Raw genomic sequence first — 16,818 nt, forward strand, 5'->3', positions numbered from 1 at the left:
GATCTATTTCTCTAAAACTGTAATTGAATAAAATGTTTTGATGTGATTTTCAAGAGAATTTAAGACGAGGTAGAAAAGATGACACATAATTACAAAAGTTTAATATATTACAACATTTTTTGCATGCACATGTTAGTGTTTAAATGACTAAATTCATACAATTTAATTCAAGTACAGACTGGAATGATTCTCTTCATGTTTGCGATTCAAGGCCCCTGTGCAATTGAGAAAACAATGAGCGAAGTGTTCATGGGGAAGTGCTTAATATTTGCATGCACATTCATGATATTTAATAAAGTATTTTAATACAGCACCAAATTAATTTAAATCACACTAACAAACATGCTTAAAGAATGTCCATTTCTCTAACTTATTTTTGAAGACTCAACACTCTATATATTATATTAGAATTGCATGAAACTCGTGAAAATGTGTCTTCTTACCATTTGCTACCCTTGATATGAGTGTATCCTTTTTTCCCTGTAAAAAAGAAAAAGTAAGCTATTTTTGTTTTCTGTTCAAGAAAGGTGTGACAGGAAAACGGGAGCATATGGATGACACGTATTACCAGAGAGAATTGTATTTCCGTACGACTCCCCTCAGAGCGAACACGATCAGCCCACAGCCATGGGACAGCGTGCAACCTAGAGAGGGAAGAGACGAGGGAGAAACGCAAATCCGTAACAATATAGCAAATCCGAATAATAACTTTAACTGTCATACTAATATATTAAAATTATACATTTCAAATGTATAATCAAATTATTTAGCTAAATCACTATAATAATTATCATTATTACTGTTCTGTAAGTACATAGGAAGCAACCGTACGTCTGGGACTGAAGGTGGCGTAAGAGTTGCTGTACGTCTTTATTCCACCGACATCCTTTTTAACGGTCACTCTTCCCTTGGCGTGTAATTCTGCTGCCCTGTTAGACCCGGATAGTGAATCAGTGGCATTACCACTACTTTAATCGAGTATCCGAGGTGGCGGTTTGCCATGGAAAAAATGGGTCCAATTCCCTGACTGTTACCTGTGTAAGGAGCCAGTGAGACAGAGAACTACTTACCATAGGCTACGTCAAGATGAAGAAAAGCAGTGAGAAGGGCGGCACAAAAGCCCCACAAGACATCTACAAGAAGCATGTACCAAATACTGTCATCAGATTAAGATAAGTCACACTCAAGTCTTGCATAGTCAGTGCAGAGCTGAAAATTAACTATATACCTCTTTCATCATAGGGTTTTCCTTTGCATGTCTTGGTGTGAGCTGGCAGATCTATAAAGCAGGACAGGGTGACTTACTTTATTGCAGCACAGTAGTAGTAGTAGTAGTAGTAGTAGTAGTAGTAGTAGTAGTAGTAGTAGTAGTTGTGTAATTTAATTTGTTTGTAATAATAACTTCATTATTTAACACAAGCCAGTGTCTGCAAGACTGAAATAGCTTCTTCTTGCAATGCCTTGCGTTTGTATATCTGGTCACTCAGTTATAAACCATACACAGGCTCAAGTGCTTGGTTAAGATTTATCAACAGTAAATCGGTTCTTTCTGTTATTTTGGGGTTGTCCGTCTCACTCCCAACACCCCTCCATTTCAAGAACATACATTTTCTGAAAACCCCAGAAAATACAACTTACACAAGAAGAGACCAGCAATCTCAAAAACAAACAGAAAGCCGACTCCCAGGATCACAGAGGAAATGACTGTGGAGAAAAAGGAGGCAGGGCTTTACAGCTGGTTTTTAGGGTACACCTGCAAGAACTGCCGAAATGATCGCCCCTGTTCTGAAATTATTGCTTTCTGTGCTGTTTTTGAAATAGAAAAAGCAGCCCATCATTGGGCACAACTCACAGTAGTAAGGCCTGAAACTCAATAATCCACAGCCCAGGCTGAAGCATATTGCGAAGAAATGATAAAACTTATCTGAAAAAGACAACAAACTGAAATCATGACTTGGAATCTAATTTCATTTAGACGGGGAAAATGTAGAAAGTCAGTGTTGATATTGAAAAGCATTAATCTGTGCATTTTCATATTTTATTTACAGAACATGCGTGTTACAGCATCAAAGAAGTGTGTTATTTTACCTCCCAACAGCAGCTTCTGTGATGCATTATTGTGAAAGTTGTTATCAATTTGTAATATTGTTGCCTTACTTTAAAATGTACTTACAGTGCCTGTATGTCTCTCCAACTCCCTCTGTTGTCAAAGCCTGGAGTAAAATTATGTTAGGTCACCATCGTGTTTATATTTTGCCATGAAATATTTTGCTTGAACGTGGCAGTGGTCCCTGTGTTCAGTGGCTTCATTCCCATTATTACCAAATTTATACACCGATCAGCCATAACATTATGCCTAATATTGTGAAGGTCCACATTTTGCCGCCAAAACAGCCCTGACCCGTCGAGGCGTGGACTCCACTAGACCTCTGAAGGTGTGCTGTGGTATCTGGCACCAAGACATTAGCAGCAGATCCTTTAAGAACTGTAAGTTGCGAGGTGGGGCCTCCATGGATCAGACTTGTTTGTCCAGCACATCCCACAGATGCTCGATTGGATTGAGATCTGGGGAATTTGGAGGCCAAGTCAACACCTTGAACTCGTGATTCATCAGACCAGGCCACCGTCTTCCATTGCTCCGTGGTCCAGTTCTGATGCTCACGTGCCCATTGTAGGAGCTTTTGGCAGTGGACAGGGGTCAGCATGGGCACCCTGACTGGTCTGCGGCTACGCAGCCCCATACGCAACAAACTGCGATGCACTGTGTCTTCTGACACCTTGTAGCACGCAGATAGACTGTTTTTCCAGTCTGGTTAAAATATTATTGTTAGAAAAAACAAAACGACATGTTTGTTACAAGCTTGTGGTTGTTAGTTAATGCTCTAGTCATAAAGTAGAGAATGGTTATGACTAGAAATATTATATATTTTATCAGTTCGCCCATTAATCAGTCATCTTTTTACAAAAATACAGAAGACAGAAATTATTATTATTTTTATTTATTTCTTAGCACACGCCCTTGTCCAGGGAAACTTACAAAATATAAGAGCATTTTCATTAAAACGAAACCTAACATGAAAAGCATATTTAATTTGTTTTCTACAGCATAATATACACCGATCAGCCATAACATTATGACCACCTGCCTAATATTGTGTAGGTCCCGCTTTTGCCACTAAAACAGCCCCATACGCAACAAACTGCGATGCTCTGTGTGTTCTGACACCTTTCTATCAGAACCAGCATTCACTTTTTCAGCAATTTGAGCTACAGTAGCTCGTCTGTTGGATCGGACCACACGGGCCAGCCTTCGCTCCCCACGTGCATCAGTGAGCCTTGGCCGCCCATGACCCTGTCGCCGGTTCACCGCTTTTCCTTCCTTGGACACTTTTGATAGGTACTGACCACTGCAGACCGGGAACACCCCACAAGAGCTGCAGTTTTGGAGATGCTCTGACCCAGTCGTCTAGCCATCACAATTTGGCCCTTGTCAAAGTCGCTCAGATCCTCACGCTCCCCATTTTTCCTGCTTCTAACACATCAATTTTGAGGACGAAATGTTCACTTGCTGCCTAATATATCCCACCCACTGACAGGTGCCATGATAACGAGATTATCAGTGTTATTCACTTCACCTGTCAGTGCTCATAATGTTATGGCTGATTGGTGTATTTCTTTCCTTGGAATATATGTTTTTACTCTTAACTGATGAAGTGTAAACATCAACAAAGCCAGAGTTCCCCTTTAACAATCCATTCAGAGAGATATAGAAAGTGTTATTTACGACAATATCTTGCGTCATCTGCAAAAGTCAACCTGTAGATAATACTTTTCATAATGTAAAGTACGTACAAAACAGAACTCGGTTGCCAAATTCTTTAAAAATGTGTTTTTAACATTAAAAGCTAAGTAATATATGACCTAAAAACTCAGTGTAATACCTGTACAATATATGCTGTCACAAACATTTTTATTATATTTTCGTCACAAATGAAAGCCAACAATCCTACAGGAAACCATCAGAGAGACAAAACCCTTACCATGTCAAATGCATGTGAAGCGAAGGACTCTAAACCAGATCAAGCAGAAGTACCTTTCTGAAGTCCTGTCTGTCCTGTCTTCACCTACCCTGTTTTATTAATACAACATGCAATTGTGAGAACAATCGTTTTATGACACCCAGCTGACAGTTCTCTGTTCATGTACAAATACTGCAATCTAAATGCAACAGAAAGTCCCAGACACTCTACAATTGTTTCACTTTTGTTTTCAATTGAAATATAATTGTGAAATACTGTGATTAATGCAATAAGAACATTTTGAATAACATACTCCAGTTCAAATGTGGCCCTGGATAAGGGTGTCTGCCAAGAAATTATTATTATTATTATTATTATTATTAATAATCCGCATCCATTGTTGATGATTAAGTTCTGCAGTTTCAGATAACGCCACCATTCACCGGGTAAAAGGTTGAGGAAGGAACGACCTGGGGATTTCTCTTCCTTGTCACCTGACTGTTTTATCACTCGTCTAGACTCATCTCTAATAAGGGTGTTTTTCACAACCATCTCATGCATTTTCAGAACAAATGCACAAAACCCAAATGTTTTAACCTTATTAAAGCTGCCCTGATATATGTACACAACAGGGTATGGTCGTATCCCTGCTTTTTCAGACGGCGAAGGACGGCCGCAGTATTTCGACAGGCGAGGCGATGCCCAGGGAATTGTAAAACAGATCGCACACACAGCAACGTCACGACTGATACAGATCATACGAGCGAGACGGGGCTGCTTTGTATTAAACAGCGTCCAATAAAAAGACAGAAAAGCTGCGTTCATGGCCAATATTGCCTGAGGACCCTTCCTACGAGGCTCGCACTGAACGGATGCATTTGCATGCACTTGTCTCTCTCTCATTAGAGTGCAGCTGCTCGATCCGGTCTACGTCAAATCTCGGTTTCCTCTTTAAGTCTCAGCACCCCCATCCCTTCTGCCCCAGAGTTAATTCACATTTACTTATCCTTTGAGTTACAAAGAAAAAAGAAAACACTCCAGTCTCCCTGTATGTTCTGCGCCTCCTCTCGATTGCACACTTTCTTATGTTTCTTTAGCTGAATTACTTCTTTTTTATAGGAAATGAAGGGATGCGTTACTGTGTGACAACATTCAAATGACCTTTTTAGTGTATTAAAGCTGTGTCAATCGCATGCAAGTGTTATTTTGTATTTAAAATGCATCACAGAGAGCAGAGCTTGTTTTAACAGCTGCACAACAATTAAACTGATTTGGTGCCATAACAGAAACCCAATGAGAACAGGTACGACTGAATGGGAAATTAACAGCCTCTAGTGGTTTAAACACAGATAAACTGATTGTAGATTATATTAATCACACTAAAGCTAACTACTCAGTCAGTAAATGCACACAGAGTTAGTAAGCACAGCCTTTTTTGTTGTTGTTCACATGTATGTGCACATGACCTTGGGGCATTTCGGATACATTTCTGGTCACACGTGGGCACTGTACAAGTTACGTTGGAATGGGTCCTCCTGCCCCGAATCCTGTCTCCTCTAGTTCCTGTATTCATTGCCACAGTCCCCGACCGTGAGCATTAGGTCCTTCGAGCGGCCCAACACACTCTCGATACCGTCGATGTCGGCCGGAGAGAGGCGGACCTGGAAGGTCCCAAGTGTGTCCGCGATGTGCTCAGCCCCAGGGACCCCGAGACGGCAGCCCACGATCACCCCTGCCACGGCCGGCTGGTCCAGGACGTAGCTGGTGGCCACGTTGGCGATGGAGCAGCCGCGGGTCTGGGCGAGAGAGCTCAGCGTGGACAGCAGCTCCTGGAAGAGCCCCCACCCGCCCCACAGCTTGATCATGTTGTGGTACTTGCTGAGGGAGGCCGTGTTGAGCTGCCCTCGGCCCGTGGGCTCCCCAGTCCCCAGGTAACGCTCGCTGATCAGACCACCACCTGAGAGACAAGAAGACACGATACGAGGAGGAGACGGCCAAGCGGTTTGATTACTATTTGAAACATTTCACATTCCCTTCCTGTTTCTCGGTAGAACTTGAAGCTCTAAGCATTTATGTTAATTCCAGTCAATTCAGTAAATGGTGAGATCTGTTTTGTGGTCGTGGCCAGGCAGTCTCTCGATGAATGTTTATATTGGCACTATACGAGCTGAACAAATATCTACCGGTTGCTAAAACAACTTTCATTTATGTCCGTTTCCAAGACACTGTGGGACCCAGGTTCCAGTTGGTTCTGGCGTGTTTTAGGTTACTGGTACACATTCAAGCCACAATCATTTCCTTGCATTAATACTGTGGTGAAGAACAGACATATTCACCCAGAATACAAATGTACCTTCCTTCTACTGTGGCACTGACACAGAGATCCTGTAGGTGGCACACTTACACTATATACGATTTTCCTACTTCGGTTTCAGTTACATTGATGTACACTTGATTTTAACATTTAATCTTTTTCAGATCGATATTTATCTTATTTCACTTCTGAAAAAATATTATGCTGTATTTAATCTCCAGAAAATCTATTTCACGTAAACACATTTGTATTTTACAGCCCTGATGCTTGTTTATGCTTTTTGTATTTCATTTTGCTCACAAATACTGAAATGCTTCTCTTATTCGTACCTAGAGTTCCATACGTCAGGAGTTGAATTCCTTCAGACTGACAAAACTTTGCCATTTTCACCCCCGGCCGTCTGTCAATCAGCGAGTACTGGACTTGATTACTGGAGATGTGGATACCTTTGCTGGTGATCTCCTCCAGACGTTGGGTGTCAAAGTTGGTGAGCGCAAGTTCCTCTGAGAAGCACAAACAGCGACAATATGCATGGAAATATGGAAAACCTGTAAATCCTTGCTAAAATACTGCAACAACAACAAAGAAAATATCTAAAACAATCCAATGCCATCCAGTTTTACCTACAAATCAATTAGAATGTTTATACATAAATTATGTTTAGTTTTTGTATCTTATATATACACTCACCTAAAGGATTATTAGGAACACCTGTTCAATTTCTCATTAATGCAATTATCTAACAAACCAATCACATGGCAGTTGCTTCAATGCATTTAGGGGTGTGGTCCTGGTCAAGACAATCTCCTGAACTCCAAACTGAATGTCTGAATGGGAAAGAAAGGTGATTTAAGCAATTTTGAGCGTGGCATGGTTGTTGGTGCCAGACGGGCCGGTCTGAGTATTTCACAATCTGCTCAGTTACTGGGATTTCCACGCACAACCATTTCTAGGGTTTACAAAGAATGGTGTGAAAAGGGAAAAACATCCAGTATGCGGCAGTCCTGTGGGCGAAAATGCCTTGTTGATGCTAGAGGTCAGAGGAGAATGGGCCGACTGATTCAAGCTGATAGAAGAGCAACTTTGACTGAAATAACCACTCGTTACAACCGAGGTATGCAGCAAAGCATTTGTGAAGCCACAACACGTACAACCTTGAGGCGGATGGGCTACAACAGCAGAAGACCCCACTGGGTACCACTCATCTCCACTACAAATAGGAAAAAGAGGCTACAATTTGCACAAGCTCACCAAAATTGGACAGTTGAAGACTGTAAAAATGTTGCCTGGTCTGATGAGTCTCGATTTCTGTTGAGACATTCAGATGGTAGAGTCAGAATTTGGCGTAAACAGAATGAGAACATGGATCCATCATGCCTTGTTACCACTGTGCAGGCTGGTGGTGGTGGTGTAATGGTGTGGGGGATGTTTTCTTGGCACACTTTAGGCCCCTTAGTGCCAATTGGGCATCGTTTAAATGCCACGGCCTACCTGAGCATTGTTTCTGACCATGTCCATCCCTTTATGACCACCATGTACCCATCCTCTGATGGCTACTTCCAGCAGGATAATGCACCATGTCACAAAGGTCGAATCATTTCAAATTGGTTTCTTGAACATGATAATGAGTTCACTGTACTAAACTGGCCCCCACAGTCACCAGATCTCAACCCAATAGAGCATCTTTGGGATGTGGTGGAACGGGAGCTTCGTGCCCTGGATGTGCATCCCACAAATCTCCATCAACTGCAAGATGCTATCCTATCAATATGGGCCAACATTTCTAAAGAATGCTTTCAGCACCTTGTTGAATCAATGCCACGTAGAATTAAGGCAGTTCTGAAGGCGAAAGGGGGTCAAACACAGTATTAGTATGGTGTTCCTAATAATCCTTTAGGTGAGTGTATATATATATATATATAAAAATGTGTTGAGTTTGTGTGAATATTAACAATACATACTTATTTTCCCCTCTTGCTGGAGATCTGACAGATGCCCCAGTGCATCCAGGTATCTTTTATCACTGTAATCCCACCAGTGAAACTGCAGACAGTCCAGGCATTCGACACACATTCTCCTCAGGGACTGGTCCACAGCATGCTCTGCCACCTCCAAAGGAAACATTAGGGTCTATCAGTCAACATGAGTCGCAACCTGGAAAGTGACTCTAAGGGCCAGAACAAATCGAAACCTTGACCTACCTGCGGAATGTAAATTACAGACTTGTACCCCATCACATTTTGATTTATAAGTAGTAGAAAGTGCTTTCTGATAATAAATAAGAATGCAACAGGTTACAGGCTTGTATTTTGTGATTCGCAGGCAGGTCAACGTTTTGAAGCGTCTGAGGTCAGGAAGTTCGTGATAACAAGCAACAACCAAAACACAATAAAAACAAACAAAAATCTTCCATCTATTCGCAGCCCATTCCACAGTCCAGGAGGCACAATGCACACAATCCCACCCTCTGACCTCAGCCCCTTCTGCACATCTGTCCTCAAAGCGGGAAACAGGGCCCTGACGAGAGTACAGAGTTTGTAAGTCCCTGTCTATGACTTCACCTCACATCCGTATAAACCACAGTCATTAAACCTGGCGTCGTCAGGATCTCCCATCATTAGCTTTCGCAGGCAGGCCTGAATGGAGACACGTTGGTCCCTCGTCCCTCAGATTAGCCAAGATGGCCTGTCCAGCCATCTCTTTGATCATATCTGATCAGCTGAGTTTATACATTTTGCACCCGGTTTCTGGAGGTGCCAGTATGTTAATTACACAGATGGCAGTTATGATTTACGCCCCCAGATTAGCATGAAAGGGGTTTTGGTTTTGTGATTCCTGGAGGCACCAGTTTGCTCTGCTCTCTTGGTATACTCATTGGGAAAACACTTTTATTCAATTGGTTGCAAACTCATTGGCTATGAGTGAGAGTGCTGCCCTCTACTGGACATTTCACAGTTATGTAATGTTGGCCTAATTTTGTAAATCTGGAAACACCAGCCTTTGTGCTTGTATTTTTTACTGACCTTTCTTGTCATGGGTCCTGGACGCGGAACCCACTTGGTCAGGCCCTGGACTCCCGCGGCAGCTTCTGCGCCTTGTCTGGATTTGAGCTGCAGAACAGTTAAAATAATTCTAACGTACGATCGTTTCTGTAATTGTTCAAAGTAACTGAATGTAAGAAAAGAAAGCTGAAGCTTGACCTGGCTTTTCTATAGAATATATATTTAAATTGCTTCATAACTGTTTGTTAGGTATAGGGCATAGGGTATAAATAAAGTTATTCAAGTCTATGCTAGAGCAGTATAGTTGAGACAGGAAGTATATAACAGGAAGTTGTAATGAGAGAGAAAACAAAGCCAGATGTATGTGTGTGTAGTTTGTTAATAAAACCTGTTGTTAGTAATCAGTCTGCATCCAGCCAAATTATTATTAAAAGAAGGATTTCATCATTTACACTAATATAATCTGGATCTAGGAACAAATTATTAATTTCCACACGACTGCAGATAGAGCTCTAGGTCTAACATATTTACTCTGGTGTCGGAGGTCAATACTTCACTCGGATGCTCAGCTGTGCTGCATTTAATTCAGAAAGATGTGAGAAGTGACACGGAAGAATATTGCATTTGGCACAGGAGAAACAAATACAAAGTTTAACAAAGTAAAAACTGCAATATAGATATCTAAATCCCATCATTAAAACTACTTAATCATAATAATACAATGATATTTCACTCCACAGAAGTGCAACATATTCCTCTTCAGTTAGAATAGCATCAGTAAACTCTCCTCCAAAAAAGATCAGCCATTAAACCGGAGTAAAATTCTGCTGGAGTTATTGACGCGGAGCTGCAACATATGCAGAAATGCTGATCTACATTATTAGGGTAGGGTTGCAATTACATTATTAGTGAAACTACAATAGCTGGTGAACATTACTACTTGGACTAATTACAGACCTCTCGGGACCTGGCAGACTTCAGTTTGTAAGAGTGATGCAACTTCAGCTTCCTGTCGACTGCACGCTGAGTGAGCTTTTGTTTAAAAGTGGAGCTTTCAGATGAGGCCGAGAAGAAATCAATACATCGATTCCAGGACAGCAGCACTATTTGCTCGAGACCGCCTGCTGCCTCTCTGCTGTTTGATATAAAAATAGACCGTGGTGGTGCACAGAGGAATGGCATTTAGTCAACTTTGCACAATGCTTGGATGTTTCTCATTTATTAACTGTGCTGTTCATATTCGTGTAAGTACTTCAGACAAGTCTGAGACCCAGAACGTCAAAAAGTCACTACTGCTATACAGACTTTGGTCCAGGCACTGCAAACACTGGCTGTGTTTAAGCAACAAGTCTTAATGTGACTTTCAGTTTTAATTCCAATTAAGGAAAATGTGTTCTGCCTACTTTCAGATGCTACCACTCACAATGTTTTTGCTTCTTGCTCTTGGGGGGTTTGCTCCTTTATTAGTTGGGCCTCCTTATTTAAAAATGGGCCCATGACTTATTTTGTTTGGGCCTGGAATGGGTTAAGGTTCTGCTTCAAATAAACATTTGCACTATGTTTTACTTTGCATGTTGACGGTATGAAATTAAGGGACTGATTTTATTTACTCATTCATTTTCACATTTGTTTAATAAAATGTGATGTTTTTTCCCCACTTGTTTTGCCTACAGGGTCATTTTTGTGAGCACTGTCTACTGGAAACTACAGCCCACCCAACCATTTTGTTTTCATCCATGAAAGATTGTTTTTTTTCAATTATTTTGTCCGAGCCCTTGAACAATTACTATATATATATATATATATATATATATATATATATATATATAACTCCATTCATTTTAATAGTAATCCCTTCTGATTCATTTATATTTTTTTCAATCTGTTCGAAATTATTCTCAGATATCCTGTTATTGCAGCTCTTACAGACAATGTACCACACTGGCAGTGGAACAGAATGAAGGGGGGAAAAAACTGTTTCACATTAGATATCACCATTGGTGCTGGGCAGTCAATTTGAGCTTCATTTAATTTTAATCTGCTGTTCCTCATTCAAAATTCAGACATAATCAGCAGATAATTGTCAGTCAGATTAAGCTAGTTTCCATGGCAATCTTTTAGACTGCAGTTATTTGTATTTTATTTAACTATTTACCACATTTTAACCAGAACTAATGCAGAAGAAAGCAAACTATAACGTGGCAGTATTGTACATACGATGGGATTTAATACTACAGCCGGGTCTATCTGTAACGATTAAAGGATATTGAGTTTTTCGAGTGGCTACTAAAGGCCGATCCACTTATCTGTTCTTAACGAGTTACATTATCTCTCAGGACATTTCCAATTTATATCTGTCAGTTAAGTAGACCCATTTGGATTAAAGATCTCTTTCATATAATGAATAGTGTGGCTGAATGGAGCTTTCCCTTAACAGATTAAAAGTGACCCCCGGCAACTAATGGATAAATTAATATACAATGGCATGTCAAATGGAAACAAATCACTAGAAACATGTAATGAATTTTCTAGATGTATTTATTTGAAAAACATCTATATTTTCCCAGAGACCATCTTTCTCCCCTCATTTGCCAAAACGTGCCGATGGATGTTTTTAACCTGACCTCAAATGTTATTTCAATTTGTAGTAAACGTTATTTTGATGAAGTTGGAAGGGTTTGGAGTTCTGCAAATATTGTAGCACGCAGATAGACTGTTTTTCCAGTCTGGTTAAAATATTATTGTTAGAAAAAACAAAACGACATGTTTGTTACAAGCTTGTGGTTGTTAGTTAATGCTCTAGTCATAAAGTAGAGAATGGTTATGACTAGAAATATTATATATTTTATCAGTTCGCCCATTAATCAGTCATCTTTTTACAAAAATACAGAAGACAGAAATTATTATTATTTTTATTTATTTCTTAGCACACGCCCTTGTCCAGGGAAACTTACAAAATATAAGAGCATTTTCATTAAAACGAAACCTAACATGAAAAGCATATTTAATTTGTTTTCTACAGCATAATATACACCGATCAGCCATAACATTATGACCACCTGCCTAATATTGTGTAGGTCCCGCTTTTGCCACTAAAACAGCCCCATACGCAACAAACTGCGATGCTCTGTGTGTTCTGACACCTTTCTATCAGAACCAGCATTAACTTTTTCAGCAATTTGAGCTACAGTAGCTCGTCTGTTGGATCGGACCACACGGGCCAGCCTTCACTCCCCACGTGCATCAATGAGCCTCGGCCGCCCATGACCCCGTCGCCGGTTCACCGCTTTTCCTTCCTTGGACACTTTTGATAGGTACTGACCACTGCAGACATGTGGGAACACCCCACAAGAGCTGCAGTTTTGGAGATGCTCTGACCCAGTCGTCTAGCCATCACAATGTGGCCCTTGTCAAAGTCGCTCATATCCTTACGCTGCCCATTTTTCCTGCTTCTAACACATCAACTTTGAGGACAAAATGTTCACTTGCTGCCTAATATATCCCACCCACTGACAGGTGCCATGATAACGAGATTATCAGTGTTATTCACTTCACCTGTCAGTGGTCATAATGTTATGGCTGATCGGTGTATGTGTGTGTGTGTCTGTGAGTGTGTGTGTATATATGTGTGTAGATTAATTTCTGCTCCTGTGAATCACAGTTTTCTTGCGATGTGGTAAGGAATAATAAATGAACTGCCCCTTCATGTTGTTTATCTTTCCTTTTGATTTCAGCTCTGGCAAATGTTACTTATGAGTTTAATTCACTGTATTTGAAGTCCTTCGGGAATAAATAAACCAAAAGGGAAAACAATCACCAGAAGGCAAAGAAACATGGTTGGGGAAAACTGTGGCATTGTTTATTTTATTATTATGGTAAAAACTGCAAAACGGTGTAACTGACTCATGGATACACTGTCCAACACCATGGGTGACCTTTCATAATGTTATTGACAAATACCAGTTCAGTGCCCAAGGGCTGGAAATGCTTTTTGTCACTGAGCAGACTTGTTTACATGAACTCTACAATCTTTGTGCTCATCTCGGCTCCACAACGTGGCTTCTATTGCACAGGGTAAAACAACACTATTGCACTTATGTTTTGTAAGTCGCTATGGATAAGGGCATCTGCCAATAAATAAATAATAATAATAATAATAATAATAATAATAATAATAATAATAATAATAATAATAATACTCACTGCCCGGACACTACACCACTTAATAACCAATTCATGACAAAACTTAGTCAAAGTATTGGAAAACCAGGCAAACATCATATGGAAAGATAAGATTGTTAGGAGAGACAGTCAGCGTTTATTAGTACTAGAATACAGAGGACCATACCTGGCTATAAAAGCTTCCAAATATCTCTTCTGCTGGTCCATATATATCAGCCATGTCAAAAGATGTTAGTCCAGCATTGACATAAGCATCCATTGCCTTGGCTTTAAGAAACAAGAACACAAGAAATGGGGTAATTAATTCACTGCAGACGGTAAATATGAAGTTGATATTCTGGGCCGGGAAGCCCCTCAACTTGTGTGTCTTTGGATGTTTGTAGCTCTTTTAATACTTTAATACTTTTAAAGTAATATTTAGTTATTTAGTTATTTATTTCTTGGAAGACGCCCTTATCCAGGGATACCAGAGGAATACAAAAGTGCGATAATACAGTGCAAAATGACAAATCAAGCATAATACAATTGCAGGGTCAAAATTACACAAGTGCACTGGTAAAAAATACAGATAATATAAAACAAAAGTCATATGTCTTAGTTCTAATAGGTAACATGTACAGACAAGGTGCGCTGAAGTCAGGGGTAAGAGCTAAAGGGAAGGGGCAGAGGGCAAATCACAGATAAACAACAGGAGCATTAGCAATGAGAGAGTAACAGTATAATGAAACCGTTATATCAAGTGCAAAACGACAGGAGTGCTGAACAGTCCAGTCTGAACAGATGTGTCTTGACTAATCGCCAGAAGTGCTGTATGTGGTGTCTTTACCTGCTTTAGCGGAGTCGATGGGTCCATGAGCCCCAGATACCTGCCACATGCCATTTAAAATACGACAGATTTCGAGGCCTCCGGACAGCTGGACTTTGGGCACTGGTGCCATTCCTGAGCCGTCACATGTGAACAAATAAGAGATTGTTACAGATTGACAGACTGTCATCCTCTTTCACATCGCAGGTGTTCAAATAGTCAGACAGGACAAAACAAGGAGCAGCTTCATTCAGTTACACAAGCTTCACTTCAATGGCAATATCTATTATATATTTATGAGGTATTTCCCCTTTATTATTATTACTCAATTTCTTAGCAGACATTCTTATCCAGGGTGACTTACAATATATCACATTATTTTTACCCATTTATACAGCTGGGTTTTTACTAGAGCAAGCCTGGTAAAGTACCTTGCTCAAAATACAACATCAGTGTCCCTCACCTGAGATCAAACCCACAACCGTCTGTTCCAGAGAGCAGAGCCCTGACTAAACACTACTGCCCTAGTACTGTTCCCCTTGTTTATACTTTATTATAGTTATTTTGTTTCTTAATTTTAAACGGGTTTGAAAAACTCTCCCACTAGATATTAATAGCTGTCTTTCTTGAACGTGTTGTATCTACAGTTTGCTTGTCTTTTAAAGTTCACCTTACAAAGTGTATAACCCACAGACAGAATAATGCTGATCTACATTTTACTGCATTTATAAAACATTATATGCAATTTTTATACGTCAGCTTGTTTACCTGCAATTTGCTCAGTGGGTTGGTAATCCAGGCAAACATAAGTGGGGTTATGCAAGCTTTTTGCATAAACTATAACTTGTGTACTTCCTTGTTCTAGGCATGCATTCCTGCCATTGGAGGAAAGGGGCACACAGTAATGAAGTCACGTTTTCTGAGCCAATCAGCAGGCGCAGGGTTTTCTTTTGCAGTGTGTTGCTATATGGTAATATGTCCTAACCAGAAATACTGCAGCATGTGTGTGTGTGTGTGTGTGTGTGTGTGTGTGTGTGTGTGTGTGTATGTGTATAAACCCTCCTCTGTCTCTCACTCAGTACAACACTAATACTTTAATTCTCCTGTCTCAGGGCAATATCAGTATACTGCAGTGTCTAGTCTGTCAGTGTGTCAATACGTTATAACCCCCTCCTCTCTCTGAAGGGAATAGAATAAGTAGAATAAGATCTAAAATAAAATTAATTACACAGATTTTACAAGTGTGCAGTTGTTTTACATGTATGTAGAGACACTGGCATCTCTCAGTGCAGTGTCCATTCAGTCAGTGTGTCTGTAGTATATGAACCCTCTCTCTCTCAGGTGACGTTGATACTTGTGGAGTGGGAGGACGTGTGGCACATCTACACCATGAGGTCAGGTGACTTCCTGTCCTGTGTTTATGTGTTTCTTTATTTTGCCATACATATGTCATGTTTAATTGCTTTGGCAACACTCATTTCTTTGTCATGCCAATACAGCTCCTTAAATTGAAAGATTCAATAGTGTGGGCAGGGAGATAGAAGAAGAGGAGGGGAAGGAGAGGATGTGTAACATCTCTCTCTCACATGGGGGCGCTCCACACTATAGAGCAGCAGCTCAACAGGGAGTTTACTCTGGCCAAGAAGGTGTGGGACAGTGTGGTGCTGGACAGGATCGGTGAGATGGACACTATGTGTGTTTGTGTGTGACTCACTCACATCTTCACTTCTTCTCCACTGAGTTTGTATCTGGAGACTATGATCTGTGTGTGCTGTATTAACCCCCTCTCAGTTCAGTGTCAGTGTCCAGTCAGGCAGGCAGTGTGTCTGTACTTCATTCACCTGTCTCTGCCATGGACACCTCTGTCTGCCTGCCTGAGACAGTGACTGGGATGAGCCTCACTGTCTGTCCCCCCTCCCTCTGTACACAGGCTCAGTTCTGTAGTGTCGATAGTGTGTGTCTATCCTGTATTAACCCCCCCACCTCTCCCTTAGTGTAGTGATAGTGAACACTGTCCTTCTCTTTATTTAGATAAGCAGTCAGTCTATGTGCCAGTATTCATCGTGGGCAGTCCTGTCAGTCTGTTTGTTGACTCTCCATCTCTTTCTTCTCACTCTCTCAGCCTATCACTCTCTGTCTCTCTCCCTCTCTGTGCTGTACCTCCCCCTTCCTCTGTCCCTCAGCCAGTATCTCTCCCTTCCCTCCCATTCCTTCTGTCTCGTTCCATCTCCCTCCCTCTCCTCCCCCTGCCCTGTCCCTCTCTCTCAGCCACACGGGCACAGTGGGTGTGTGCATGTCTGTCTCACTTTGTGTCTGTGTGATCTCTTTGCTATGTGTGTGTGTGTCACAGCATTGCCCAATCCATCTGTGACTGAAGTGTGATCAGAGCCTCTTCAGGTCCACAGACGGCCATGTTTGACTGTCCCTGTTCTGTGTCTGACTGGAGGCTGTAACACTGAGAGACTGGGCACAACCTGTTGAGGCTGCTGGGAAACA

The 16,818-nt window shown here is 41.0% G+C and overlaps 1 protein-coding gene across 12 annotated transcripts; it reads right to left on the reverse strand.

Moving 5' to 3' along the window:
• Positions 1-79: 79 nt before the first annotated feature.
• Positions 80-15,154, reverse strand: LOC136732174 (uncharacterized). 12 transcript variants are annotated; one of them, XR_010809858.1, is made up of 15 exons: positions 15,091-15,154; positions 14,344-14,457; positions 13,684-13,784; positions 9,357-9,443; positions 8,295-8,442; positions 6,663-6,836; positions 4,041-5,976; positions 2,174-2,213; positions 1,853-1,924; positions 1,639-1,704; positions 1,229-1,279; positions 1,071-1,133; positions 569-644; positions 444-480; positions 80-215 (listed from the first exon to the last, which is right to left on the reverse strand). XR_010809858.1 is itself a non-coding variant. In XM_066697744.1 (7 exons), the coding sequence occupies exons 2-7, from the start codon at positions 14,453-14,455 to the stop codon at positions 5,576-5,578; spliced, it is 1,023 nt and encodes a 340-aa protein (XP_066553841.1). In that variant the 5' UTR covers positions 14,456-14,457; positions 15,091-15,154; the 3' UTR covers positions 3,954-5,575. The 12 variants fall into 12 exon arrangements, 1 of the variants encoding a protein (XP_066553841.1); XR_010809864.1 differs by lacking the exon at positions 1,071-1,133; XR_010809840.1 differs by having other exon boundaries at positions 569-1,133.
• Positions 15,155-16,818: the final 1,664 nt, after the last annotated feature.

This window comes from Amia ocellicauda, chromosome 3 (assembly GCF_036373705.1).
Source record: "Amia ocellicauda isolate fAmiCal2 chromosome 3, fAmiCal2.hap1, whole genome shotgun sequence".
Taxonomy (NCBI): domain Eukaryota; kingdom Metazoa; phylum Chordata; class Actinopteri; order Amiiformes; family Amiidae; genus Amia; species Amia ocellicauda.

Excerpts from the sequence above, each read along its gene's own strand:
- LOC136732174 (XM_066697744.1), bottom strand. The coding sequence starts at position 14,455 with ATGGCACCAGTGCCCAAAGTCCAGCTGTCCGGAGGCCTCGAAATCTGT. Across the intron at positions 9,444-13,683 it reads TTGGAAGCTTTTATAGCCAG|CTCAAATCCAGACAAGGCGC; the intron begins GTATGGTCCTCT and ends ACTGTTCTGCAG. Across the intron at positions 8,443-9,356 it reads CAGGACCCATGACAAGAAAG|GTGGCAGAGCATGCTGTGGA; the intron begins GTCAGTAAAAAA and ends TTTCCTTTGGAG.